Here is a 27,975-nt window from a genome sequence, read left to right as displayed (position 1 = left end):
TTTTTTCCCCCCTCCCCCCCCCCCCCCTCCGGCACTGAGACGGCGAGCGCGTTAAGTCTTTCCCCGAGCCGCTTAAATACACGGTGGGATTGTGTCGTGGCCGACGCGTCAGTCCATCTTTGGACCTGGGAGTATCCCCCGGAGCGATGTGTAAAAGGATCGAACAACTTGCAGCCGTCTGTGGCTTCGATCGCAGATTCGAGAACGGCGCTCGACTTACCGAGTCGAAATTTATCGGCCTTATGTTAAACCTTTGGTCTTATAACACAGTACACCGCAGAAAAATATATATACTGCGTTCGAGTAAATCTTATACTTGTTTCAAGTATTTCCTATTGAGTTTACGTATCCGCGAGTATATCATAAGTTCATCGTAAGTGTCAAATTTATTCAAAATATATCCTGAATCTTGGTACAGTACTTCGCTCAAGAATATTAAAACTCTAAAGCTAAAACCTTCAGTTTACTTATTCCGATTAACCGAGTTTAACTTTTCTTCGGTAAAGCTTATAATATTCTTGGAAAGGGAACGAGTTCTTCTTTTGAGTAAATGATAATGAGCTTTTTAACATGTGACTTATTAATGATAAGTATATTTTAATACTATTATCAAGGAAATATTCTCTGTTCAAGATAACCGTTAGTTAAAAAAAGAAGAAATATCTGCTTTTCTTCGTACTGCTTTTCAGTATACGAGTAATAATAATATGTCTCTCCTTGTAGGAGCTAAGTTGGCCAGACTCATTTTCAACTCGAATAACATAATTTACTCCTTATTTGATCCTGATGATGTCTTAACTTACCGTTTTCGCTGTTTCAGCGTGAAAATAGATTATATTCAACGTGGTATTGAAATTAAATTTGTAGAGTTAAAAGTTCAAGAGAGAAAGTTCAAGAGGACCTCGTCATTTCCCTCAAGTGTCAATTTGTCAAGTAAGGTTTTCTTAGTCCATTTAAGTAGGTGCAAACTGTCATTAAGAGAACGTCAAAGCAATAAATGAAAATTTCGGCTCAAGTTCTCGCGCTGTTTACTGAACAACGCAACGCGTATAAGTACGCACAGACAGATATGCATGTCGAGCCCCGTTGTCGGACGACGTTGTAATTGGCTTAATATCTTATCGGATAACAAGCGCTCGCGTGTCTCTCTCTCTCTCCCTCTTGTCTTCCCCTCGCACGCTCGATAGTGCCGATCGAAACTCGTCGGCGAACGCTTGATCCTCACCTTCGCCGACGGAAAAACGATACCGCCTTTGCCGCAGGCGACGGCAACGACGAGAGAACGAAACACGGACGCGATGCGAGGATGCAGCCCGGAAATATTCGCGATACTTCAAGGCATGAATACTTCTTTCCCCTTCTCTCTCTCTCTCTCTCTCTCTCTCTCGATATCACCTATTCGTGGCGTCGATACTTTATTTCCGCCGTCAGGTCTGTATCTATATCTGGTGCCGTAATTTAATTTAGAAACGTATCCTTCCGCAATCCTCGAGACTCATCGTCACATATCAGAGTCGTCCCACAAATAATCACAAATTATTTAAATTATCCGAGTTTTATGATAATATTATTCAAGAGGTACGATAATTATATAATAGCTTTCTTTAGTCGTTCTCAATCGGAATAAAGAATATCGATGTGTTACCGGTTACGCATTGAGAGAAATTCTAGTTATTTATCTACCGCAAGTATCACCCATTTTATAATTTTAACCACAAAAATAATAGAGCAACATACATACAAGGTAATCATCGCTGATATTACAATAACATTTACTTAGAAAAATGTTTCTTCCGACTATAATTCTTTCACTATGATGATTATAGTTACGAATACCAAATATCTTTCTCTCATTGCAAGAATTCCGTTCGATTAAAGTCCCTCCAAAATTAATTAAAGAATCAAGCTCTCTCTCTCTCTCTCTCTCTTGGGTGTAACTGATTTTTCGCCGCGCTTTTTTCAAGTCGGTCCGACGGTCCGCCTCTTCGTGTCGTCGATCCTCGTTTTACGGTAACTGGACCACACGAGATTCCAGGGGAAAGAATGCGTTCGCGGTCGCGACGGGATGCAAGAGGAGACGAGGCGAGTCCTCGCTCGCGAGACGCGCGTGTCGTAACCGGAGAAGAAACGACATGGGAATGCGCGCGACTGTTCGCGATGTTTAACATGCGCGAGACATAATTTCCAGGCTCTGGAACACGTAAGTGTGCGCGCGCGGGGACGACGACGACGGGGCTTCGGGGAGGAGCGCGAGAGGAAAGGAGCGAGCCTCTCGGTCGGGTACTCGGCGGGAAACGTGTTATTCAAATGAGGCTCTCTCTCGCAGCAAAAACAGGCGGGCCCTAATAAAATGACACATTGAATAAACCGAGTTTAAAACCTGTCTTCTCTTTGTCCTCGCGTTACTGTTAATATTTCCGCTCTTTGACACCGGGACTGAATATTAAGTCCCTCCTTGCAGCGTCCCTTTGTTTACGACCGACTTCTCTCCATTAACTCGAAATGGATTTTTCATTACTCGCGAGGCGTTAATTAGAAATATATTCGATTTAATGAGCACGCGCTCGTTTCACAAATAGACCTCGCGCGCAGTTCCATGAGATGGGAGAGGAATCTCGACAAACCCGAGTCGAAATTGCGATTCCGCGTTAGTCCACCGAACTTGAAGAACCAATGAGAAATCTTGAGACGCGATAGCGTACAAACTATTGTCCTACCTTGTTACAAACGGTTAATCACCGTCGTTTTCTCCGCGTTGAGTCACGAAAGAAAAACTCGTTTCAGAATTATTTAATATTTGAGATTATCTCATGCGTTCCATCTGTATTCATCTTCATTCTATTCAATTCAGTCAGCAATGGTGTAATTATATAAATTACTTAGTTGCAGATGGAGTATGTGAGATAATTTGAGTAATATTAAATAATTCAACAAAGATCAACAGGTAAAGGAAAGGAGCAACAAATTTTTGTTCTCGTAATAACTTTTCTTTCTTTTTGCGTTGGAAGTCTTGATTGAAGTTGAAGCTCTTAAAAGAATTGATAAGAAGCTGCTAAGGCCATGATAACAGTTAACAGTCCAATAATGCTGTTTACCGAGATATTATTAAAGAATTATGCTGTTATGCTCGTAAAAGAGATTCGAATTTTCGTACAACATAACGAAGCTAAATAGAAATCAGAGGAAACCGTTCGCAGGTGTAAGCAAGGTTGTACTCGCGGCTCGAAAAGCATTATTAGACTGAATGTGAATGAATCAGCATTTGCTAATTTTATATTCGATTCTAAGGCCGGTATTCGCAGTTGTAAATTATTTACCATCTTTGGGATTGAAAGCATAATTAACGTATACGGATACGGATTTGTATTTTAGGCCATTATTCGGCTGCTCTGATCAATATTTCTTGTTTGGTATATATATAAATTGGCGAATAATGGGAAATTCGTAAATCTACGTAAAGCTCATATAAAAAAATTACAAAATTAAAAAATTAAAAAATTAAAAATTTTTCCCAAAAAAAGGAGCTAGGTGCACGCGAATGATTGTTGTTTTTAAATAAAAAAAAATTGTTTCTGAGAAACGTTATTATATTAAATTAAATTTATTACGTTAAACATTAATTCTGAGCTGCACTAATATTACGATTTAATCTTGTATTTTCAAAAAAATGATATCAAGAGGTTAACGTCTAGTGAAAATGAACGTCCTAAAAACGTCCTAAACTAAACAAATTGGGACCTAAGGAGAAATTTTGTTTGCGTTGAATTCGTGTCGTCGCGTAAAATATACACGGTCACGCGTGCACTTGGCTCGATACACGACCATGTATCTTGATTAACGTTTGAAACGATAATGATAATGAACTACGAATACCGGTCTAAATTTCGACTCGGGTATCTCCTTATTTCCGGTCGGTTCGTCAGACTACCGTTAAAATCGAAAACGTTTCGCGTAATAAATAATTCGACACACCTGAAAATATATGATGCGTTGTTCCCCGCATCCCGCATCTTGTCCTCGAGTTTCCCGATGCCTTTTCCTGACTGCTTCGATGGGGTATTGACATTGACACTGACACTCGCGTTTTGTTCGGAAAAGCGTATGTTAAAGAACGCGATGCCAACGAGAGAATTCGGTTAAATATTTCAAGATCCGACAGAAATTAACGTCAAGTGCACGAGTAACTCGTTGACACGTGTCGAGGCTGATATGTGTCGCTCTCGACGACTCGGAACATAATGCCTCGGTCGCGGAAAAGTACACAACGCACGAGAATACCCGAACAATGGGCAAAAACGGCCAAATCATTCCCCAACAGTCGCGAACGTTTTGACATTGTCGTCGTCGACAATGACACGTTCATAATCGCGGCGAGCGAGAGATCACAACAATCAACACTCCCGAAAAGGGAGTCCCGCATGTCCCGTCTCGAATTTACCAGTTTTTTTTATTTTCACCTCTGTTCGAAGGTTTTATTGTTGCCGTGCCGAACTCCTGTTGTTGCACCGTATTATTACTACTGCACGCTCTGCTTTTTTTCGTCCTTATCTGCCATTCCATCTCTCTGTAATCTGCAAGTCATATCAAAATGATCAATAAATAATAAATGTTAATAAATGTTAATGAAAAAATCAATGAAAAATAATAATAAAGGGATTATGAAAACGGGAAAGTTCGTCATATTATTATTTATATCCATATGAATTATTTAATATTTGCTTATCGCACATGTTCTATCTGCGATCGAGCAAGTTACACAATACATTGCTTATTTAAACCAAGAGATTAAATGCAGGCGGAATATCGGGAGAATACCGTGTATCGTATAATTCTGAATCAAATATTTCTTTTTACCGAACGTTTATAATATCAAATGCAGGACGATAACCTGCGTGCCGCTGTATCTCGAGATTCCTCGTTGACCTCTCATTCTCGACGGGAATCCGCGCCGGGTTACACTTCATTTCCGCGAATAAAATCTCCCCAGCTGACGCGTCCTTTTTCCTCGGCGGGACTTAAGCGCGTTACGATGTAAATTCCGCGAACGCGATCGCTCATCTTGTCGCACCAAGACGAGGCGGTGGCGGCGATACGCGCGCCTTTCTCACCGAAATATTCTACTCTCGCAGGACGAGAGGCGCGCGTGCGATTCTGTGTCGGGCGCGAGCGTGCGAGTCCGTGCGCCGTCAAATTAGTTTCGCCGCCGGGGTTAATATCGATCCGTCGCTAAGTCGTTCATATTGTCGGAGCTCCGCCACTAGTGCGGGAGTTATCGCGACTTAACGGAAGCGGAGTTATAATCCTTCACCCTTCGCGCCCAAGAAACCCCACTAATCCTCCATCCGGGGATTACCGCCTTCGCGGCACTTACGGTGATTAGTTACAGCGGAATACGGCGGTCCCTGCGGAAAGCGGGATCTCTGCATCGGTATGTCTACCGGCGGCACGGTAATAGTGTCTAATAGGGACACCCCTTTTACCGCTGCGATGCCGGCGATTTAATTAGAAAGAAAGAAAAAGACGGGGAAAAATAAGGGCGCGAAACTCGAGCCGAATTTTCGCCATGTGTTTAATCTTTGATTCTCTATGACACGATAGAAACTAATATGGCAAAATAGATTCGCGCAATTTCAATCCTAATAATATAATTTATTCTTAGTTTGATTCTCTAATGATGCGTTGGATCCCCGTTTTCGCTGTTTTAGCGTCAAAATAAGTTGTTCAAGGCAATATTGAAATTAAATCGGTCGAATTAAATGTTCAAGAGAGAAGTTAGCAAATGTCGATATCGTGAAAATTTCGATTCATTTATAGAGGCCATTTAAATAGACGCGAGCCATCTTTAAGAGCGTCAAAATAGCAGCAAAATTGCAACTCGGGAATGCTCGCGTTTTCTCCAGTCACGCGCGCTCCCTGGGAACGCGTCGCGAAAGCGGCACGAGATGGAATGCACACTCGCACCCCTTATCTTTTATCTTCATTTCGTAATTTCATTTCGTAACGGGAAAATGTAGTAATTCCCAAGATATCGCGGGATTAATATTTCTCTCGCATGCATCTACGAACGACGACAACAGGAACTTGCACGTCGGGTTTTACCGGGGGGAGAGGGGGGGGGGCGAGCGCGGGATTAACGCGCTCTCTCGAAAATTTCTATTTTTATTTTCCTTTCCTACCGACACTTCCGCTCCCCGTTTATCTTTCCACGGGTTTTCGGGATTTTTCAAGGGTTAATACGTTACTGCCGCGTTTGATCGTAAATAAGTTTTACCGCTAATGATCAAATTGCCAAAGATACGCACAGAAAAATACATATCGCACTCGATTAAACATCCCTATTTCAAGTAAATCACAAATCCATTACAAGCGTCATATTTACTCAGAAATATATTCTGAGTAAGTTTAGTATTTCCATACAAATTATTAAATTAAAGCACGAAAATTAAAACTTCGGTTTACTTATGCAAATTAAACGAATTTAACTTTACTTCGGTAAAGTTTGTAATTTTCTTAAAAAGAGAGGACAAATTCTTCTCTTAAATGCTAATGAACTTTTCTGATATCCGTGACACTGCAGTAACATTTACAAGAAAAAATGGCCGTGACTATAATTCTTTCACTACGATTTATAGTTACGGTATTATAGTTACAAAAACCACACACACACACAAACATATACAAATATTTTTCTCTCAATATACTTTATACACGTAACTTAATGAGACGATGTAATATTGCAATGCCTGTCGCAGTTACCGATGACCGTCAGCTGTTCAACGTATAATATATATATTTCGTTACATACTTTCTTCTTTAGTTCACCTCGCCGAAGATTTCCGATTTCTCCGCTTGTTACTCTCCCTGCCAGCAATTGCGAAGGCGGAATCTGTCGCAAAGACTGTAACGAATAAAAGCTCCGGGGAGAACTTAGATTGCGCTTCGTAACCGTGTCTCTGCCCACGCCCCGATTATTGTTATTATCGTCCCGCCGCGACTAGCACAAGCCGCGGCGGGAATTATGGGATCGTGAGAAGCATTGTTATCGCAAATTAACCCCTCGAACCGAAAACGCATTTCTAAGGAAAGCAGCGCGGAACTTATTATCGTTCATTACGTTTCGCACTCTCTCTCTCTCTCTCTCTCTCTCTCTCTCTTACGACGCATTTATATAAAACATTCATCGGGACAGAAAGAGTATGGAAGGGGATGTCAGATCTACAACGACTTACAACGTCGCAGGTATAGAGCGAAGAGCGGTTATTTTAACACTCGGCATTCTACGCGAGCCCGCTCGAAGCACGCGCATTCAAGCGACTTACTCGCGAATTCCCGACATTCTTCTCGCGGAAATAACCGGCTATTTTTTCCCATTGTTTGCGCACCATGCTATCGCACTTGTGTAATTCGCGCGTGAGAGAGAATGAGATACGACGTCGTCGTTGGGGAAGTAACTTTGCGGTGTCGTGAACGACGCCGGCGGATGTCGCCGGAGTCGAGGAGGGGTCGCGAAGTGGGGAAACGCGGGTTGACGCGAAGGTAAGACTTCGAGGAGGTGGAGATGGAGGAGGCGGAGGAGGAGGAGGTGGAGAAGTGTGTAACCCGGCTAGCTTCTTCGCACGAGAAGCGCATTAAACGAGGAGCGCGAAGCGACATAAGATAATGTCTCTACAAAAGTAGCCTTATATCGGGAGTAGCGGCGTAGATAGGCGTCTACGTGGTTTTAGCGCGACACGGTAGTTACGAGCCGCCAACGATGATTGCACGGCCGTCAATTCGCGGCCGAAGTACCGCGGCGACGACCGCGGACGGTCGTCGGAGCGGCGCGATGTGTCCGCGACTCCGCGCTCGCGTGCATCGCTCTCTCTCTCTCTCTCTCTCTCCTATAACCGGCAATTTGCTGTAATTATGATGCTTTTCGTCGTCGCACAAACACGGAGGTGGGGGTGGAGAACGAGGGTAATTGCACGGGCATTAACGTCGAGTAATTCGCTCGATTAGATTACAATACCCCGGTGGACGTTAATTCGCTTTTCGATAATTCGCTCTTACTTTGAATTAAAATCAGACCGCTCGATACGACGAGTTGTAATAGTGGGTCAGTCGAAAAGTTCGCGCCGATTCCAAGCAAGGCTTCCTCAATTCCGACGAGTCTTTCGTGATTGAGAGGATGTCGTCCGGGAGGATTTCGTGAGCGAAGAATCACATCACCCTTTGCCTTTAGATCCTCTTACTCTCGGGCCTTTACGATTGTGCCGGGTGATGTATTATGAGATGCGAAGGCGAGATTCGGCTCAAATTGAGGGCTGTAATTAGTTGTCGAGAATGTTTCGCCGCGTACGCGAGTCCCCCCAGCAAGATTTCAAGACGTACAAAGGATATATTTATCGCGTCAGTCGAAATGGTTCCGTTCAATTTCCGAGTGAAATTTGTCCTCGTTGCATTCGGTGGAAATATTGCTCCTCAACGAAGCGATCGTCAAGATGATTAACCAAAGGAGCATGGACAACATAGCGACATTACTTGATCGACGAGTAATTTACATTTCATTGAGCACAGGGGGGATCGAATTTGACCGGAGAACCGAAGCTCTTCAACTGGCCGCAAAAGTACCCGCCGACGGGATTACCCTCGCGCTCACAGGATGCGATCCTGCTGATCCTACGAATGGGTAACGTGACAGAATTACGGAGAGCGACCCCTCGGCAATGCGATTCGACCGACTCTATATTTAGACAATCGGAATATCGAACGCTCGTCGCGCGCGAGTCTCGGGATGGAACGGACAATCGTCGCGCAATCCGAGGCGGTGTCATTCACCGTTGCGACGTCGACGATTAAATATTAAATGCCGCTCGCCTCTCAATCGCTTATGCGGAAATGCATGACGCTTAAAGGGACTCCGGGGCTCTCTCGGCTCTCTCGCGCAGCTGCGGCCGGACGACGTGTGGGCTTTAATCGCGCGTGTGTCATTTCGCATCGATCCGCCGAGTGGAATTATTATCGATGTTGCTCGCAGTACGACGCAGGCACGACGATAGTGCACCCCGATAATAACCCAGCCTCCCTCCTCCGTCCGTTCGTCCGTCGATCTCTCGCTCGATTAATTTCCCGTCGTGGACGACGTGCGAAACGAGGAGGCGCGCGTACAGCTGCCCTCTGCGCCCCTCCCGTCGCCCAATTTCTTCTCCAACTTCGCCTTTTCGGCGGTGACACGCGCGGTTATTTAATCGGGAATCGCCAGGGTACACGAATGCCAGCGGAAGGATTTCATAGACGACGACGGTGATTGCAATGGTCGACGGATAATTTGTTCTCCCATCCAACGCGAGAAACTCGAGTCGAGATTTTGATGCTACTCTGTGACGCTCTTAAGGACAGTTCGCGCCGACTAGGCGGTCTATGGATTAATAAAAACTTATTTCGACGATACCAAAATTTTTTCACATTTCTCTCTAATTCTACACGGAAGAAAAATCGGGTTGCATCAACCAGAAGGGGAACAACCAGATGCGTTCTTATAACCAGAAATTCTATTTCCTTCAACCAAAATACATCCGGTTGTTCCCACTTTCTGGTTGATACAATTAAACTTTTATAATAGATTGAACTTTAATACTAACTTCAACCACCTATTTTAATTAAAACAGGAAAATGGAAATTTAAGACACCATCAGAGTCAAAGTAAGGGTTATATCATATTATTAAAATTGAAATTTAACATATTTTGCTATCTTAGCTCCTTTTATATTGTAGAATTTCAGGTTTAAGGCAGGGCCAAAATTTCGGGAAAGTCGAAATAACTCGATTATAGGCGGGAAGAGAGAAATCAAAGAAAAGAAGAGAGAGAGAGAGTCACATTGAACAGTTATACGGATTATAGGATGATAAGGATTAGTTTATTCTCTCCGTGTAATCTGTACGAGCTATTAAGCTATATTAAGCTCCGCATCCGCTATAAATAGCCATGCAAGCAAGTGAGCAAGTGTTCCTGACTAACGTGTGTGTGTGTATGTATACGTGCTCGATGTGCTGCCGCGGATCACCGTTGATCCGCGCGTAACGGCTAACGTGTTAATTACACGCTACAATTTCGCGCCATTGCCCGAAGTCATGATCGCTTTACATCCTTAGCCGCGCTGACACGTTAGTTAGTCGTCTCGGACTCGCCAGCGGATATAGTTTCTACCGTGGCGGCTTGGCCGGCAATTACGATCCGTATCTGCGCGCGATGCGAAAGATCGCGGGATCGACCTGAAGGCCTCGCGATCCGACGATCGTTTCCTTCGACGAGGAACGACGCTCGCACTGCACGACGGTTTCATCGACGCCGTGATCTGCAGCAGCCGCGTGGTGATTGACGGGAGATAAGAGACGCCGAGATACCGTTGACACCCGGTGTCGGGGAAGGTCCTCTCCGTCGTGCGTTTAATCGACGTGGATCGCGATCTTGTGATAACGGGATATGTGAAATTCTGCGCGTCGTTTCCGCTTCTAATTCTAAACTTGACCCCACCAATACTCACGTATCAAATATAGCTCATCATGTAATGTCGTCATTTTTTTCTCCTCGAATTTATTCGCAACATTAAGAAATGAATTTGGCCGAGTCCACCCGACATCGGACAAATCAAACGTGCTTCGGATCGGAGGAAACGATAGATTCCTAGTTCTCATGAAACAAATTTAGTCCTTATAACTAGAAATTCCGTTTCCTCCGACGAAAACGCGTTTTGGTCATTCATCTTGTCCGGCTGGATCTAATCAAGCTTATTTTTCAGTACACGTAATCCGCGAGTAAACCTCATTGGAGAAGAAGTTCCCGGAGGTGTTCCGTAGAAAAAACTCCTCCGTGCTTGGCAATCCCGATTTTTGCGCCACGCATACCATCGAACTTTCTTCGGCCGCTGTCGGCTGAACCGCGAGAGTTTTGCCGTATCCACTAATGAGATTACCGCGAGATCAGAAGCGAGGTTTCAACGCGAGGCGGGGTATACTCGGTGCGAAGGGACTCGGCTACGCCAATGGTCGGACGGTTCCCGGCTACGGAGAATGCGCGGCACTAGCACCTGCATTTTATTGCTCCCATTAAAGTCGATCGTCGTAATGCGCTGCCGGGTAACAAAGACTGGTTTTTCTCGTAATTGCCCGGCAGTTAACGAATCCCGCCGCGCGCGTCTTACCGTCTTTCAATTCCTTCGCGCCGGGGTCCTTTCTCGTCGGGAGACATCGCCGCGAATTATATGTTTCATGTACATACGTGCATACAACACATACACACACCCACAACATAAAGACGCATACAGAGACGCGTGAATACACGCTCGCGTGTACGTACGGCGGAGTAGATATATGCCCGTCGTAATTGTACCGGCATTTTATCTATCGACGTAGCGGCGTACGTGGAAACAGGTGCCGACTTAATGTAATTAGCGAGATTTCTGTCTCACCGTCACTCGCTCTTTATTGCTTCCTCCGCGCCGCTTATTCACTCTCCGGCTCTCTCTCTCTCTCTCTCCTCCCCCCTCTTTCCCTTCCATCTTCCATCAGACCTGAGCTCGACCCATCGTGTTCTCCTACCTCGCGTCGTACACCGGGTGTCCGTGAATCACCGCGTACACCCTCACCGCGCCGAGGAGAGCCGAATTGACTCGTGACAAGAATTTTAATGGGATCGCCGAGGTGTCGCCGATCGATGGCGGCGAACGGTGTCGTTTGTATATCCTTCCGCTCATCCTGCGACAATATAGCGTGATATCCCGATTACACGCCATCCGTCTGTCCGCGCTGTTCTCGCAGAGGGATGCATCTTCGCCGAGGAGGTTACACGCTTTACGGGTCGCCCTTGCAAGACGATTAGTCCGGCTGCGTTCATTCTTCTGCCGCCGCAGTTCGTTCTGCTTTAACACGTCGGCGAGTCACGATCGAGAATCGGTCTTTCTTCTACGAGCCAGCTGCCATTAGACCCGCTCTCTGAGCCAGCTGCCGGCTTGGTTGTAAATTTTACAGTCAACCAACCACTTTGCCGCCGTGAACGCCGGCGATTTCGGCTTTTTATCTGTATACGTGTCTTTCACTTTATCTTTCTCTCTCGCTTTTTCGGTCCGTCATGAGACTGGATCGGTAACGGAGAGAGAGAGAGAGAGAGAGAGAGAGAGAGAGAGAGAGAGAGAGAAAGGGGCGGTTAACGATAAATCCGCGGGATCCACAGAAGGCGGCGATTTAAATTCCACGACGACTCGGACGTGCGACGAGGGAGCGGCGACGACCAATGACGTCCGGCTTTGTGAACCCTCTGGCCGCTCTCTTCAGGGGTCGAAATGAGCCCTCGTGCTGCATATAAATTCCTTATCATAACCTGTAATTCCATGCATGTTGACTCGTATATTTTCGCCATACGGTTTCGCGCTAAACGTGCCCATAGAGTCCGTATGGTTCGATATGTGTGTATATGTGTGTGCAAATTGCGCATACGGTAATGGCGCGGAAGGACGACGAGAGTTGGATTACGAATGGTTGATCGATGCTGATCGATGCAACTTGGAACACTTCGTTTGCGGCGGAATCGAGATTTAACAGCTCTATCTCGGTCGTGGAATCGCGCGAGGGAGCACGACAATGGAAAAATTGGCGCGTTTTAAAATTTCTCCGAGTGAGTCACGTTGAAGAATGGTCAATTGTGTTTTCGCCACCGAGAAAAAAAGGACTGTCTGATATTCGTGACTGTAATTGCAAAATGAAATAATTGCAGTCTGGGAAATCATTTCTCCGGCAAGCGCCGATGTGGTGTTAGCGATGTAAATAATCCTGCGCGCATCTTGCTATTGCTATTTTGCTTAGAATAGCAAACAATCTGGCAGATGCCGAAAATGGCTGTAATTTGAGTGAGATTAACCAGTTTTTTTTTTTTTTTCGGTCGGTGCGCGATTGGCGGTTTTATCAATTGAGATATTCTCACGTTAGAAGCGCGATGGATCTTACACTGTACACGCGCACTCATCGCGAATTTCCGCCGCATGCTCAACGTAACAATTTACTTGTCATTTCGCGTTACACCGTGTGGTGTGGATTTTTAGGTAGGCGGAAAAGTGGATAATGCATTAGGAGAAGGTTAAGACCTTCATCAAGCGGTGATAACCGGTTTCCACGGAATCGCTCCCGTAACTATTTCACGTAGCCGTCATTTCAGCCTTTCCGCCTCTCTCTTTCTCTCTTTCTTTCTCGGTCTCGTCTCGGGATCAAGCGGCTCGCGCGCCCTGAGGGTCTTTGCTTTTTCCGAGATTCCTACACGCTACGTGACTCGAAAGAAACCGGCAAAAGAACGACGGATATTGCGAGGTAACTCGTATTTTAAGCGTCCGCGCGATTTCTTATTAAGTGAGCTTTGAGACGTCATGCCTCCGTCACGTTGTTTGTTCCCGGCCTTTCCTCGTACTGAGAACATCGTCTCGCACTCCGGCGAGACGGAATATTCCTTCCGTCTTGGTCTCGCAGCGATTTTCTTTTCGCGTGTCCGCGCGCCACTTGTGTGAAATCCTTGTTCTCAAAATTTAAAAAAAATTATTAGATTTCCGACCTTTGTTCCTCCGAATGTTTAAATTCTCACACGACTCACGTGGTTGAAGTTTAAAGCGATCTTCGAGGGAAAATTACAAAATTTTTATTTCAACTTTTACCTCGGTAAAAAGGCGTAAAGATAAAAAGCAATAAAATTGTGCAAGATATGTCGATGTTAACATAAATAAACAAAAAAGAAAACAGGACAAGATTGCGCGCGCGCGCAAACATTCACACAAGTTAAGATTCCTGCCAAGAGCCCCGGGAGCTTCTTTCTTACCCTGAAGCCGTCAAATTTTTTTATATCGAGTATACCGACGTCCATCTCGGATGGATTCGCGCGTCCTCCAATTCCGTTCCCCGTCTTAAAGCGTAATCTTTTAATCCCTGTATACCTACGTCTCTCGAGTCTTTTAATCTTTAAAAAGTCTTTTAATCTTCGTTGATCCTCCGGGAGCTTGTCCTAAGCTTTCCATGATTCTTCCTGGCGCTTGGGTAGTCGAAAGAACTACATCGGGGACGATACCGTAGAGACATCGGCGATTTTTCACGATCTTCTCGTGCAAACATCCGCTCCAGGAAAACATCGATTAACTAACGCTAACTCAAACTCTTTCTCTCTCTCTCCCGCAATTCTCTCTTTCTCTTTTCCTCTCTCCACGTCGGTCGTGAATTTTCCCCTCGTCGGTTGGAAAAAAAATGACACGACATAATAAAAATCCCGATTGTAACGGGCTCACAAATGTATTCTTTTCCAACAACCGCGTTTGTATGTAATCCGTTGCCGCGGGATCGAACGACGCGTTATGAAAACTCGCATGAAATTCGAGCCACGCGACACACGAGCGCAAGAGAGCGCGAGTTAGAGAGCTAAAGAAAGACAGAGAGAGAGAGAGAGAGAGAGAGAGAGGAAGAGAGCGAGTGAGTGCACACATAGCAACCCTCGAAATAACAAGGCGCGCACTATATAGCCGCTAATCCGTCCCGATGCAATGTTCGCCGCACTCGTGCACGTGCACGATCGCGCATCCGTGTGAACCACGTGCGTATTTGTGGGCACGTGCGCGTGTGTGCGTGAATCGCGCGCGTAGATTAACGCGCGCCGTGCACGACGTTACTTGTTAACTTGTTACGTGTTCGTCCGGCGTGCAGTGCCGTGCACACGCTATAAGAGGGATGCCGAGAGGGGTGAGAGGAGGGGGCGATTCGTGTTGGTGCTCACGCTCATGCGACTTGCCTATGAATATATTCATGAGCGCTGAACATGGCGCCCGAGGTTCCTTCTCGCTCTTTTACCCCCTTTCCCCGCTCTCCATCTGTTTCTCTCGCTCTTCTCCCCCCTTCTCGGTTCTTCTCACCCTCAACCGCTTCACCGACCGTAATCGAATCTCCATCGTTTGATCGGCAATTAAATTAATAACCGCGTGGCTGCGCGAGCGAGAGGTGCGAGCGGGTGAAAAAGAGAGAGAGAGAGAGAGAGGGAAGGAGCGTACAAGCGCGCGACTTCGTCGAGCGGATTTTCTCGCCGTTCCGCGGATCTACCCGCCGGATATCCGAGCGCTTATCGCGCGCCCGGCATCGTCGTTTAAGGATCATTACTTCTCTCTTGTTGCCATCGCCGGAGGAAGCCTGGGAGCCATATTGCAGTCGGACGAGAAGCAACCCTCCTTCTTCTCCTCCTCCTCGGCTCGCCTTTCTTTGTTCGTCTCCCGACGTTCTCTCACCTTTATTCTCACATACACGCGTACTCCTCTCTCTCTCTCTCTCTCTCTCTCTCTTTCTTCCTTCCTTTTTTCCCTTCTTTCTTTTCTCCCTCTCGCCTCTCCTCGCGGTGTTCCACGCGTCTACCGGGTGGCGCGAGACGCGTAACGCGCACGTGCCCCGGCGAACTTTACGTAATTCGATGGAAATCGGCTCGCGTGCCGGAAACCGTTCTCGAAGCGAATTTTACGACCTCGAGTGTCGCAGTCGGGCATCGGCTCGATATTCCATATATTCCTATATATTATACATCGGACACGCGGAACGAGCGTGCTGTAAAACTCGTCGCAACCGCGGGAGAAATAGACAGAGACCGGGAGCGAGCGAGACGGAGATTCCTCCCGAGGGTAACTCGATTCCGCCGCGTTATTGGAAAGTTCAAGCCCGACCCTTCGCCGTATGTGTGCCCGATTGCGAGAGCTATCGGACGGTTCCGAGACGCGCGTGTGTTTGAAGCTACACGCGATACACTTTGCGCGAATATCCGAGAGAGAGTGAGAGAAAGAGAAAGGGATAGAGTTAATAGTCGGATAACAACGCGACGAGACTCGTGGGAGAAACGGAGGAGGAAAAGAGAGTGCTTAACTAGCCATTACCTTGCACACACGAGCCCGGAATTTCTTTACACCCCCCCGTATTTTCTGCTCTCTATTTCGCCTGGAGCTTGATGTGCTCGCACAGCGACGACGACGCTCCTCCCTCTTTCTCTCTCTCTCTCTCTTTTTGTAAGTAAATTTATCTGTTTCTCCTCCTATCTCTCTCTCTCTCTCTCTCTCTCTCTTTTCTCCTCTCTCGCTTTCTTTCTCTCTGTCTTTTCTCCCTCGTTATTTCGTGACTCTGCGTCTGCTCTCCTTTCCAAGCTTCTTCCAGCTTCCGCCCTCCCTGTCTGTATATGATCTTTCTTTCTCCCTATGTGCTCCATTATGCTCCCTTCCGCTCCCTGAGCCTCTCGCTCCGCGCTCTCTCGTGGCGCGGCTCTTAAGAGGGTACATTCCTCTCTTTCTTGTTCTTCCTCGGAACATTTCTTGATATAGTGTTTCCGTCTTCCTGTGTTCTCTGCGTTTCACCGCATTCGGGTCCGACCATGCTCTCTCTCTCTCTCTCTCTTTTTTGCCGTTTCCCTTTCGTTAATCCCCCTCTCGTTACACGCAGAAATTTGTGAGACTGATTCTTTGAGTGCTATTACGAACAGCACCTCGTCTCTTACGGCGAAGCGGAAAGCGTGACGATCTCCCGGCGAATTAGCGACGCACGTGTCGGCGTCTCTAATTCTTCGTTTCAACTTTTGCACGTGCGTTCCTTACTCACTCGCCACACTCGTTCCCATCCTTTCTGAGCATTTTTCGTTAATCGTGCTTCGTTATATCTCCGTTACCTCTCCATAATTCCCCGACGTTTCTCTCCCACAAATATACTAAATTATAGCACGCGCCCTCTCATCTCTATTTTTAATTAGAAAATGAATAAATAATAAATTCTAATGTCTTTCCCCCTTCCTTCAGAAGCTTCGTCCCCCTTTCTTTCTCTTTTTACACTTCCCATGAAGACGCTATCTGTCGACGGCTACTCGCAATTTAGACCCGATTACGCGCCGCTTATGTCGTTTACCTCGCCGTTGCGTACGTTCTCGTTTATTTCCTCGTGTAACACGTTAGACGTACACGTGCAGTTCCCTGTCGTAGAACCCGAAGAGGAGGCGTACGAGCAGGAGGCTCACGGCCCTGGGGTGAAATAAAATTCTTTCTCTTTTTCCATCTCTCTCACCGCTCTCCTCGCACGGCAAGCAAGATCTGGATTGACTCTCGTGCCTCCCCTTCGCGTTCATCTCGGGACCCTCGTAAAGCTGTCTCCCTTGGGCTTAAGGGACAGGCGGCGCAACGGGCGAGATTTCTCCTAAGCCATTTCCTCTCTATCTCTCTCTCTCTTTTTCTCTCCAATATATATCGAGATGCCATCCTTCGTACGACACCCCGTAACACCGCGTTCTCGACATATTGGCGTATCCTCCCCCTCTCCCCTCTCTCTCTCTCTCTCTCTTAAGGGCTTGTTTTCGCCGGCGATTTCGGAGTGAAACGGACCGATAACTCCATTATACTTCACCGGCGAGGGAATTTCTCGTGAAATCGCGGGGAACGCCGCTAAATCAAGAAACGCCGATACAGTCGACTCCAATATGAAGCGCCGATCCATTGAGACTTGTTCGGCTGTCTTTCGAGGAGCGTGCGCTCCCTCTGATGGAGCGGAAAACGGCAAAACAGCTCTCACATGCAGAGGGTGTGAAGTCGTTCACGGGAGTACGCGAGGGTCACGGTGCGAAAGGGCAAGTGAGTTGTGCGATACGCGGAAAATGAAGGGATCGCGTCTCGATCGTATATCGCTAATATCGTCGCGACCTTTTCCAAACGAGCGTGTCGCGCTTTAACCCTTCGCCCTTGAAGGGTTCTACAGCGTCCGATATTCTATCCAAGACTTTTCATAAAACTCGCAAAACGCTGCAGCGGTGCCTTTCGAAGCTCAAATCGGCTTTAAAATTAACGACGGCTAATTTAAATTTAAGCTGCGTTCGTGTATTCACTATCAGTACTGAAAATGTATGATTCATGTTACGTACATTATAGATTTTCAGTACTGGCAGTGAATACACGAACACAGCCTTAGATTTAAGACCCGGAAAGCACCGCTGTAGTGCTTTCCTTGAATTTTGCAAGGAATTTTGGATGACGCGCCATTAAGACGTTCTTCGGGCACGGAATATACTAAAAATAGACGCCATACATAAAGGAATAATAAAAAAAAATATATATATATATATATTTCTCTCTCTCTCTTTTGCTCGCTTTGCTCTCTTTTATGCACGGGGATGGACAGGTGATCCGCGCGTGTATACATACGTGTGTCTGTGTACGTGTGCATCGCGCGCAGCAGTATCGCCGAAGCTGAAAGGATGAAAGGATAACAACGTAATACCTCTGATCGCGTCGATCATTCATCCATTCACTGTCGAATCCCGTGTAATCTCGTAACAGTTGTAAAAACGCTACGGACAAGCTTGTTACGAGACGCGTAATACCCGCTAAATGACCCGTCCGCTGGTCGATATACGCACCGATTGATAGGCTATTTCTAGCGGACGTAAAGTCGCTTTTAGACAGCTCGTATTTATACACGCCGGACAGACGTCGTCAGCATCGTCGACATCGTCGCCGTCGATCGATATATAACTGTGACGATCGCGCGCTCGGCCGTTCGTAAATAAAATGTAAGGCGAATGTAAAACGCACCGAAGCTGATATTACCCGCCGTGTGTCGCGCTTTCGTACGAACCTCCGTACTCCCCGTATAACACACCGGGTATACTTTGTCTCGTACCGCTCGTCCCCGCGTCCCTCTCTTTCTCGGCGACCCCTTCGCCGGTTACTTATATCCGCCGGTCTGGTCTTTCTCTCTCTCTCTTTCCCTCTTCCTGTCTTCCTCTTTCTTTCTCGTCTCCATATTCTGCCCTTCGCCATGGCGTTCCCACCGCCGCTGTAGGCTCGAAACAGCAGTAAACCCGGTCCTCTATAGCCGATCATAAAACAGTTACAACTCACCCTCGCCGCCTCTCGTACGATGCTCGCACACACAAATGCATCCACGGAGAAAACGCACACACGGCGCTCAGAAGACGCGTGTATATAAATACTGGCCATTCATACACTGAAATATCCGCGTAAACGTGGCCATCCGCACGCTAAACGCGTACACGCGAATAAGGCTATTACTAATATACGCGCGGCCGAGTGCAGCTGGTCACACACTATGTACGCACACTCCACTGTACACGCGTATACATACGTACGTACCATTGCGTGTGTCGTCGCTCACACATACACACACGTGCGGCCAATAGCAGTGCCGGAGCACGTGCATCCGTGCGTGAGCGAGTGAGTCTCTCGCTTTATCATTTCGAAACTGCGATCCGCGATTGTTCCTCCGCAAATTGCGTTCTAGGTACGTGTACCTGAGTGTCGAGCGAGGGAGAGCTGCGCGCGCGGTTATCGTTGCCGATAACGATCGCCTGTCGACCGATAAAAATTCGCCCCGGGATTGACGTCCCCGCGACGTCCTAGCCAGGCTCTTAACCCTACGCCCCTAGATCCTCCTGCCCGCTGGCTTTTACGATCGCGCTCGTCGTGTATTGTGAAACGCGAAACGAGCGGAACGAGAGCGAGATTCGGCATGGATTCAGAACGGTAATTAACGGACGGGAGTGCGCTTCGATTAAGCGAGGCTGTATTTATTATCGATTATATTTACCAAATAAGTGCGTAGATACGTACGTGGACACGCCAACTGATAAATATTGAATCTCTGCGTGACCCGTCGCTGAAAATACAACACAGCCCTGGGATCTCTTTAAAACGTCACGATGGCACTTTTCAAATTTATATATTTAAACCGTTGTTCCCCTAATTTGTCAAGCTTTGAAATACGGAGGCTGCCTTTTTCGAGTTTTGTGAGAAATTTGGCACGACGCCGCCGATGGCATCGCGAAGCGCGAAAGGTAGAGGAGCGCGAAGCAGGAAGGTTTAGCTAATAAATATGTCATGAAGAGAAGGAGAGAGAAGACCGCTGCGACGTATCGCGAGTACCTCCCGGTGGGAACGAAGTGGCCGCGCGACAGTTCAGTGCGCAATGTTGCACGGTGCATTTTCAGAAGTCGCGACAAGTTCGGAAGAAAGTTGCACGTCAATTTCGCCGATTGCCGCGCTCGCCGTTGAACGGTTTCCGACCGGCAAAGCGCCGCGCAATCTGCATCCTGAATGATTGATCGTCCAACGGGAATCCGAACGAACGGACGGGCCGCGTTTTGAGGGGGTGATACACGATAACACCGAAGTTACACCGGAGAGAGAAACTTCGCAATAGCGTGTTTCTCGGCTCCCCAGCGCTCTCTATGGATCGTCACGATAATACGGCAAACAATACAGTCGACAAGCAGGGAAACAGTATCGAGTGCTTCAAATGATATTCGCTCCGGCGATACTTGGTTATTCGATATATCCTTCGTAATAATCCCTCTCTACCTCCCGGGCCCTCCCTTCTCCCTCCTCACACACACACACACACACACACGCGCGCGCGCGCGCGCTCCTCTATCCATCCATCTATCCATCTGTCCGCCAATTTCACCGTAATAACCGCGATAATGGTAACACATTCCCCGAGCGTTATTATTCGCTGCAATTTATTATACTATCCATCTAGCGCGTCAATTTCGCCGCGATAACAGCCGAGAGCGAACCGCGTCATCGCGTCCTCCTCCTCTGTCTCCACCACCACCGCCATTATCACCACACCCCGACAGTCGACATAGCGTGCGCGGGAAACGCGCGACCTGAAATTCCCGATGCCGTTGCTGCGCTTTTTCGCGTCGGGAAAGCGCGAGAGTTCAATTTGAGCCCTCGAAATGTTGAAAGGAATTGTTCGATCAAACGCTCGCGGGGCGGCGGGCGCACGTCGCGCGTGTACACGCGTTGATGATCACACGGGCGGCGGATCAACATCGCGCACGCCACGCCGACGAACGAGGGTACTTCAAATGTATATTGCACACGTACATCCGGTCACTACGCGCGCGCGCGCGTGTGTGTGTGTGTGTGTGTGCACCTCGATTCTTCGGTTTTATTCCCGCTTTTTCCCGCGAGCGCGCTTCACGCGCTTGTTACGCGGCGATTTTCGTGATCTTCATGACGAGTCGCCCTGGCTATGTGTGTGTGTGTGTGTGTGACGTGCGTGCGTTCCGCCGGCAAAACTCTCGTGTCGGCTTGTTTCACCGCGAAGGACCATTCATCGGCGCTGTACGTGCGTAAAAATGACGCGTTTACGATTATAACGAGAGCGCGCCACGTTGGTGGCGGGAATCTCATTAGAATCGGCCCGCGCGGAAATTAAAACGGCAATTGTCGAAACGAGCCGCCGTCGTTTCATCTCTCGTCGCCGGAACACGATTAAGCGGACCCATTCGCCGGCCCCGTCGAACGTTGCCGCAATAATAACTTTTTGCGCCAAAGTAATGTCGCGTGATAAAATCCGATGTTGGCATTTATCCACCTTTTTAACGCTCCTGTTCATTTGGCCGCACTTGCCGGCATTATGGTCGCACCAGGCCAGTCAAGAAGTTTCATTCGATTTTCCGAGGCTAATTGGGCTTGATTGCATTCGAATGGAAATGAATTACTCATCGACGAACGCCGATTCACCGTTTCTCTCTGTCTCTGTGGTCTCGCGCCAATCGCAGCAGAACGTTATCAGCATTATTTAGTAATAATGATGATAATAATAATCATTTTAAAAAGGGACCTTTAGTCACACATAATCAGGAGAAATAAAATAGTGTGCGAACGAAGGGAGAAAAGCGATAATAATAAATGCACAAGCTGCTTCAACGAATAAATCATATTTAAATAAATGAATACGGGAGATAAATAAATATGAGAGGTAAATGTTAAAAAAATTATTGCTGTTATACATGAGTGCGACGTCAGCTGAATCCGACTCTCTTGACCGACCCGATTTATCGTCTTTCTTTCATTATTTCTCTTGGACGTTTACGACGTCGTTCAGACGTCCGAGCAGCGATGATGTCCCGTATATACGCACATCGATACGCTACGTAAGCGTTTCATTCTCTAAACTCGGATCATACACATGTCGGAGACGTAACGTCATTTTTTTTTCCTTTTACCGCGACAAAAGCTGCGCAAGCATCGTTGGCGATGCTCCAGTGTATTTCCTCTCGCAAGCTGTCACGTCTTGCGTTTCCCCGCTGTCCTTTCGCATCGCCGCTTCCTCCTCCTCCTCGTCGTCTTCGTCGTCGTCTTCGTTGTCTTCATCGTCGTCGTCGTCGTAACACGGCGAAATAGTTTCGCGTCAGAACAATGCCGCGATTACGTCGGTCCGTGTGCATTGTACATTATGAGAGGTAATGCGCGCGCGCGCTCACTCGCGCGCCGCTTCTGTAATTATGGAAACCAAGCATAAACTCCGCGATTTGCATTTCAAACTACCATTGTAATCTCGGGGCGGCCGACAGGAGGGCGAGCGCGCTCTCGTTCCTCCGCACGCTTTNCCCCCCCCCCCTAATCCCTCCTCCTTCCCTCACCTCTCTCGACCTCTTATCCTCCTCCGCACGAGATACCCCGAAATTGCCGTCCTTTACTTTCAGCTATGGATTCCGCGAACAATTTCGAGCGGTTTCTTTCGAGCGAGGGAGAGAGAGAGAGAGTTGTACGAAGAGGATACGAGTGATTCTCGAGATTTAGAGAACCGACCGAGATTAAAAGGAGACCTTCATCGCGAGGGGTCGACGCGAATCTCCGGGATGAGGACGACAAAGCGTGTCGTCGTGTTACCTCGCGCGATTAAACCCGGTGTTCACCTTCGACGGCGCTTTTAATTCGGGCGTGACTCCTCGAGAGAGAAATTTTCGCCTCATGTTGAACCTCTAATTCTACAACACAGTAGGAGCTAAGATAGCTCTAAATAGGTCCAATTTTCATGATATAATTTACTTCTACCATGACTGCATATCATGGTTGACGAATGTCCCGTTCACGTTGTTTTTAGCATGAAAATACGTTGTTTCGGATATTCATATGAATTTGACTCTTTCGCGCCTTCGGCATATGTATATGTACCGGTTAAAAAAAAAAAACATAATTTTCACAAGTATCAATATATGAACTAGCAGTTCTTATTGAATTAGGGGAAGTTACTATTACTTGTAAAAAAAATTGTTACTTTTTTCCATGTAAAACGATTTCTCCAGGACACGAAGAGGTCAATGGCCGAAATATCGCGAGTATTTGTAGCATCAAGGTAGCATTAAAATTAAATCTGTCGAATTAAAGGTTCAAGAGAGAAACTAACGAGCGTAGAAATCGTTGAAGAAAGACTTTACTATAGGCAATCTGAATAGGTGCAAATCATTTTTCAGAGCGTTCAAGTAGCGTCGAAATTTCGACTCGGTCCGGCAATTCGCAGTCTAATTTCCAGTTTCGGGGGAGAATTCGGGGAATGAAGTCAGAGACGCGACGAACCTCGGACAGTCCGTTCGCCCACTCGTTCACGTCGCGGATTCATCATCCCACGCTGCTGCTGCTGTTGCCGCTGCCACGCTGTCACTCTCTTCCTCCCGATTATCCACGTTAATGCGTTTCAACGCATTCGGCCAGCCGGGCCCGTAAATGCGTTTCCGGCGCAAATTTTATTTCCCGGCGAAGCGCCGGCGGAGCGATAACGCCGATAAACTCATCCGGATTAATGCACGGCGCGCGCATGTGTCGCGGAGTTATCTAAAGGTCGATTCACGCGGGACTTGGTGTCGATATAACTTTTCTGTTTTTTTTTTCTTCTTTTTCTCTCTCTCTCTCTCTCTCTCTCTTTTTTATGCGCGTATAAGCCACGCGCGAATAAAACGTCAAGCCGTAAGCCGAATTAATCCAATTTGGGATCGAATCACGACGATAACGACTCGCGGGAGCCACTCCCGATTTTATGCCCGCGCAGGATTTTATTATCGAGCGCCGTTCTCTCTCGTGGGAATAAGAGAGAGAGAGAGTCGAACGTGCGGGTTTCGCCGGTATCGAAAGTCGCGCCGTGTAAACGGCACCTTAACGGATGACGGATATATCGACGACATTTAAATCCCTTTGGGTCAGCTGTGGGAATGCCGGGTGGAGGGGACGGGGAGGGGGACAGGCGTGAATAAATGAAAAATGCGCGTTGCGACGCGGCGCCGATATTTCGACACAGGGAAAAAGTTACGGCGGACCGCGCCGAAGTCGAAATTGTATCGTTAATTAGCACGTTAATTATGCGGGGCATCGCTAATTGCTTTCAAAGCCCCGACCACACGCGCGTCCTCCCGCTCGGCGATTTTGTTATCCGAAATGGAAATTTGTTTGCATTGGGCCGCGAAAATTACCGCGACCGGCGAGCGCGCACATTCATTTAGCAGACATCTCGCTAATTGCTTTCAAACCCGGTGCGGTGAGCGCCGGCTTACGGCGCTGGTTTTGCGCATATTATGCGCTTAAGTCTGCGCTCTCTGCACGTAACGAGAATGAACGTCGCGCGTGCAATCGTAACGATGATAAAGGTACGCGGGGATAAAGTGACGCGAAAACGTCGGCGATATCAATAACGATAACAACGCGAGATGCGAAGGAACACACCACGCCGATGCAATCCCGAACGTGACACTCGACTGCATATCGCGCGCTAATAAAATGTTTACACCGTGTAAACATCTCGAACCGTCGGCCGAAAAGCGAACAGGCAAAGAGTGAGAGAGAGAGAGAGAGAGAGAGAGAGAGAGAAAGACGGAGAAAATCGCGTTTGACGGAGATCAAAAATATTTACGACGGAAAGCCGCCGTTTATGATCGAGGAGCAATTTGCAGTAAAAAAAAGGAAGGAAAAAGAAGCAAGAGAGGAGGCGGGAGAGAGATTTCTTCAGCGTTCGTCGACGCCGCGCGGAGAACGCGCGCGCGCCTCCGCTCGCGGGCATAAATCAGAATCGACGCGCGTGCGGGCGTGACACGTTCGCAATTTTCCAGCGACACGGTAGGCTCTCGTCGCTGCACTGTATGCGAAAATCAACCTTTAACGCTCTCCTCCCGCCGGCTCGCGTTTCTATTTGCGAGCCGGTGTAAACGGCCGGAACGAACGCATTTCCATCCGTGTCCGGCGAAATATGCCGATATTTCCATAAACAGCGAGCGAGTGGCCCGCTCGATGACACGCGCGTGCGACCGCGTTAATTGGGTCTCCTCTATAATTGCTTTTATATCCTCGGATGCGTTTCGTCGCGCCTCGAGCCATTTCGCCGAGTGCATTTTCCGCGGAGCTTTCGTCACGGCGTGCGCGTGTGGATAGGTGTGTAGGTGTGGATGTGTGTCCAGCAACCGGATTATATCGATTTCCGAAATGAATGCGGTACCGTCCCGTCGCCCGGCAGGACCGCAGCGATATTTCGCGACAGCCGACGCGGCCTCGGGTATTTTCGGAAAGCCGGAAATTCCGGCCGATGCCTCGTTAACACCTTGTTGATCGTCGAGCGAAATGGCTCATCTCTCTCTCTCTCTCTTTCTCTCTGTGTATTGTGTCGAATCGCGGTGCGCCGCCGAAAATAACACGCGCGCGAATACAGAGAGAGAGAGAGAGAGAGAGAGCGGGCGCGCGAAAGTACGCGGATTCAATCATCGGAAAACCGGAAGCGATCAAGTTATCGGCGAGTCCCGGCGACGTAGTGTAGGAGGACGCAACGGGCCGCGGCGCGAACGCGCCCGATCTCGCGTCGTATATAAACAAATATCGCGCGAGCGCGAATGAAACTGGTACGTCCGGTTAGGTATCGATTATCGCGGAGAGAGAGCTGCGCTTAAAAGCGCAGCTCTCGATTGTATTATACGGCGATATCAATAATTAAACGGTGCAATTTGCGCGAATGTGAACGCGATGCTTTGGTATTAAGAGCGGAAGGAGGGCGGGGAGAGGGAAGTGAATTGGAAGCGCAACAGCAATTTCGCAAATTCGCGACGCGTGTTAAGGTAATATTTTGAGCGAACAGAAACAACGATCACAGGCGTGAGAGCAATTCACTTTTCCTCACTTACTTCAAAACGTTTCACTTTTTCTCGCTTTTACGAAAAAACAATTCACTTTTCTCACTTTCTTCTCTACTCGAGCCTTTTCGGAGAGAAAGTCGATCGTAAGAAATCGTGTTCGATAACTGACTTCTTCAAAGGTAAGAGATTCAACGACGATACATCGTGAATAAAGTGGAGAGCTGTGATTTTATTTTTGATAAACTGTTTTAATACGAACAGTGAATGTATAATATGGAATGTGTATATTCGCGCTTAAACGCGCACGAATTTTCCTCGATAAACCATCCGAGCCTTTTGAACAAATCGGCAAGCGGAACCTGGTTTTACACGGATTCGTTATGACATGCACATTTTCCAAACTGTAACAACGGTAGTTTGCATTCACTGTTCGTTCCTCGTTCATTCGGTCAATGCCATGTACTCAGCTTTACACGAGAGATCTCTTAGCGGATCGCGCAATTAGCGTCCACGTCGTCGTACCTAGTGGCCATGTTATCGCGTCTGATCCGTTCTCGCGTGGACTTAGGAGTCCGCGCCGTCGTCAGAATATCGTCGAGTCCCTAGACGTGCGAGACTATTTGGTAGGTGGAATGACAAGCCCCTGGACGTAAGGGGCTATCTCATCTAATTTTGAACGATATAGATCGCCTCCTATAATTGCGCCAGTTGACGGCCGCGGTGCTGGCGGCTGCTAAACATCGACGATGGCGAACGTTGCGTCAGCAACTGAGAAATTAATCTGTCAACGCGGTCCGAAAGATCTGGCAGACTAGGCTAGAGTCTCATTTATATTTATCGGCGCTGTACACTTTTTAAATGGAACGTTATATGAAAATTTTAATCACCATCGATGTGTGCAATGTGATCAGAAGTACAGGAGAAAAATAACTGAGTGGAAAATTTCATGCTGTCGTAGCAAATAAATAAATACGCAAGGTTTTTTATTAACGCGCATGTATCCTCTCAGATATTGCCGTATTCTGTAATTGGAGCATTAGTTAAGTTATAGTTTTGTACAGTTGGTTTCCACAATCAAAATTCATTTATGGATATTAAAAAGAATAGTTGGTTTAATCAATTAATAGTTCAGTTAGAACATGGCGGTAGTCTGCGAGATACATGCGACCATTGGTGTAACTCCGATTGCGATCGTCGGAGTGTTAATTAAATTATGCTTTTGCACAGTTGCGTTTTATGACCCGAAGAATTCATTTGTGAATATTAAAAAAGCTAGTTTAATCAATTAATAGTTCAGTTTATTTATATTTATTTATTTGCTACAACAGCACAAAATTTACCATCATGAATTATTTTTGTACCGGTGTAAATTAAAATTCTGGTATTAATTCTGGTATTAATGAGGTAAAATTATGGTAAGATCATTCAATACTTCTTCACGACTACGCTCTCGTCGTGCAAATTGATACACGAATGTGCGTCATTAAGAAATTAACGTAGCTGACAATGTGACAAACCCCAGAGACTACCTCATTCGCGTTGTATTTCTGGGCATAACTAATTAAAAAGTGGCATAACTCACATCGAAACTTTAGCAATATCGATCACTGACCGTTCGGCGAATTTTCTCTGTTGCAGGACATGTCCGACGTGTGCGTTGGGACCAGCGTGGGGACCATTACAGAGCCGGAGTGTTTGGGGCCCTGCGAGCCCGGCACCTCCGTCACCCTCGAGGGCATCGTTTGGCACGAGACTGAAGGAGGTGAGGACCTATTACGGCTTAATTCGCCCATTTGCCTTCGCGGAGTCCGCGTGTCCTGCCTCTTCTTCCCCCTCCTCCTCCTCCTTGTTAGCTCCTTAGCTACCTTTTGGTTTAGGGTGCTTCAAGGGAAATTACAGACGGAGAGGTCGATCCTACGAGAAAAAGAGAGAGATCGAGCTGTGTTAGCGAGGAAATTAAACGACACGTATATATTTAACAATGTTCTCCCTAATCGGTAACCCTTTTCTCTCTCTCTCTCTCTCTCTCTCTCTCTCTCTCTCTCTCT

The 27,975-nt window shown here is 47.2% G+C and overlaps 1 protein-coding gene across 1 annotated transcript in view; it reads left to right on the top strand.

Annotated features, from left to right (window-relative positions):
* Window positions 1-27,975, top strand: part of LOC106748752 (zinc finger protein 608) — a 162,583-nt gene that overhangs the window by 101,251 nt on the left and 33,357 nt on the right. The window contains exon 5 of the mRNA XM_014627601.1: window positions 27,566-27,689. Within this exon, the coding sequence (XP_014483087.1) occupies window positions 27,566-27,689 (124 nt within the window). The remainder of the gene's footprint in view (window positions 1-27,565; window positions 27,690-27,975) is intronic.

Source organism: Dinoponera quadriceps, unplaced genomic scaffold (genome assembly GCF_001313825.1).
Source record: "Dinoponera quadriceps isolate SergipeBrazil2010 unplaced genomic scaffold, ASM131382v1 scaffold37, whole genome shotgun sequence".
Lineage (NCBI taxonomy): Eukaryota > Metazoa > Arthropoda > Insecta > Hymenoptera > Formicidae > Dinoponera > Dinoponera quadriceps.
This window is presented reverse-complemented; position numbering and strand designations above follow the sequence as displayed.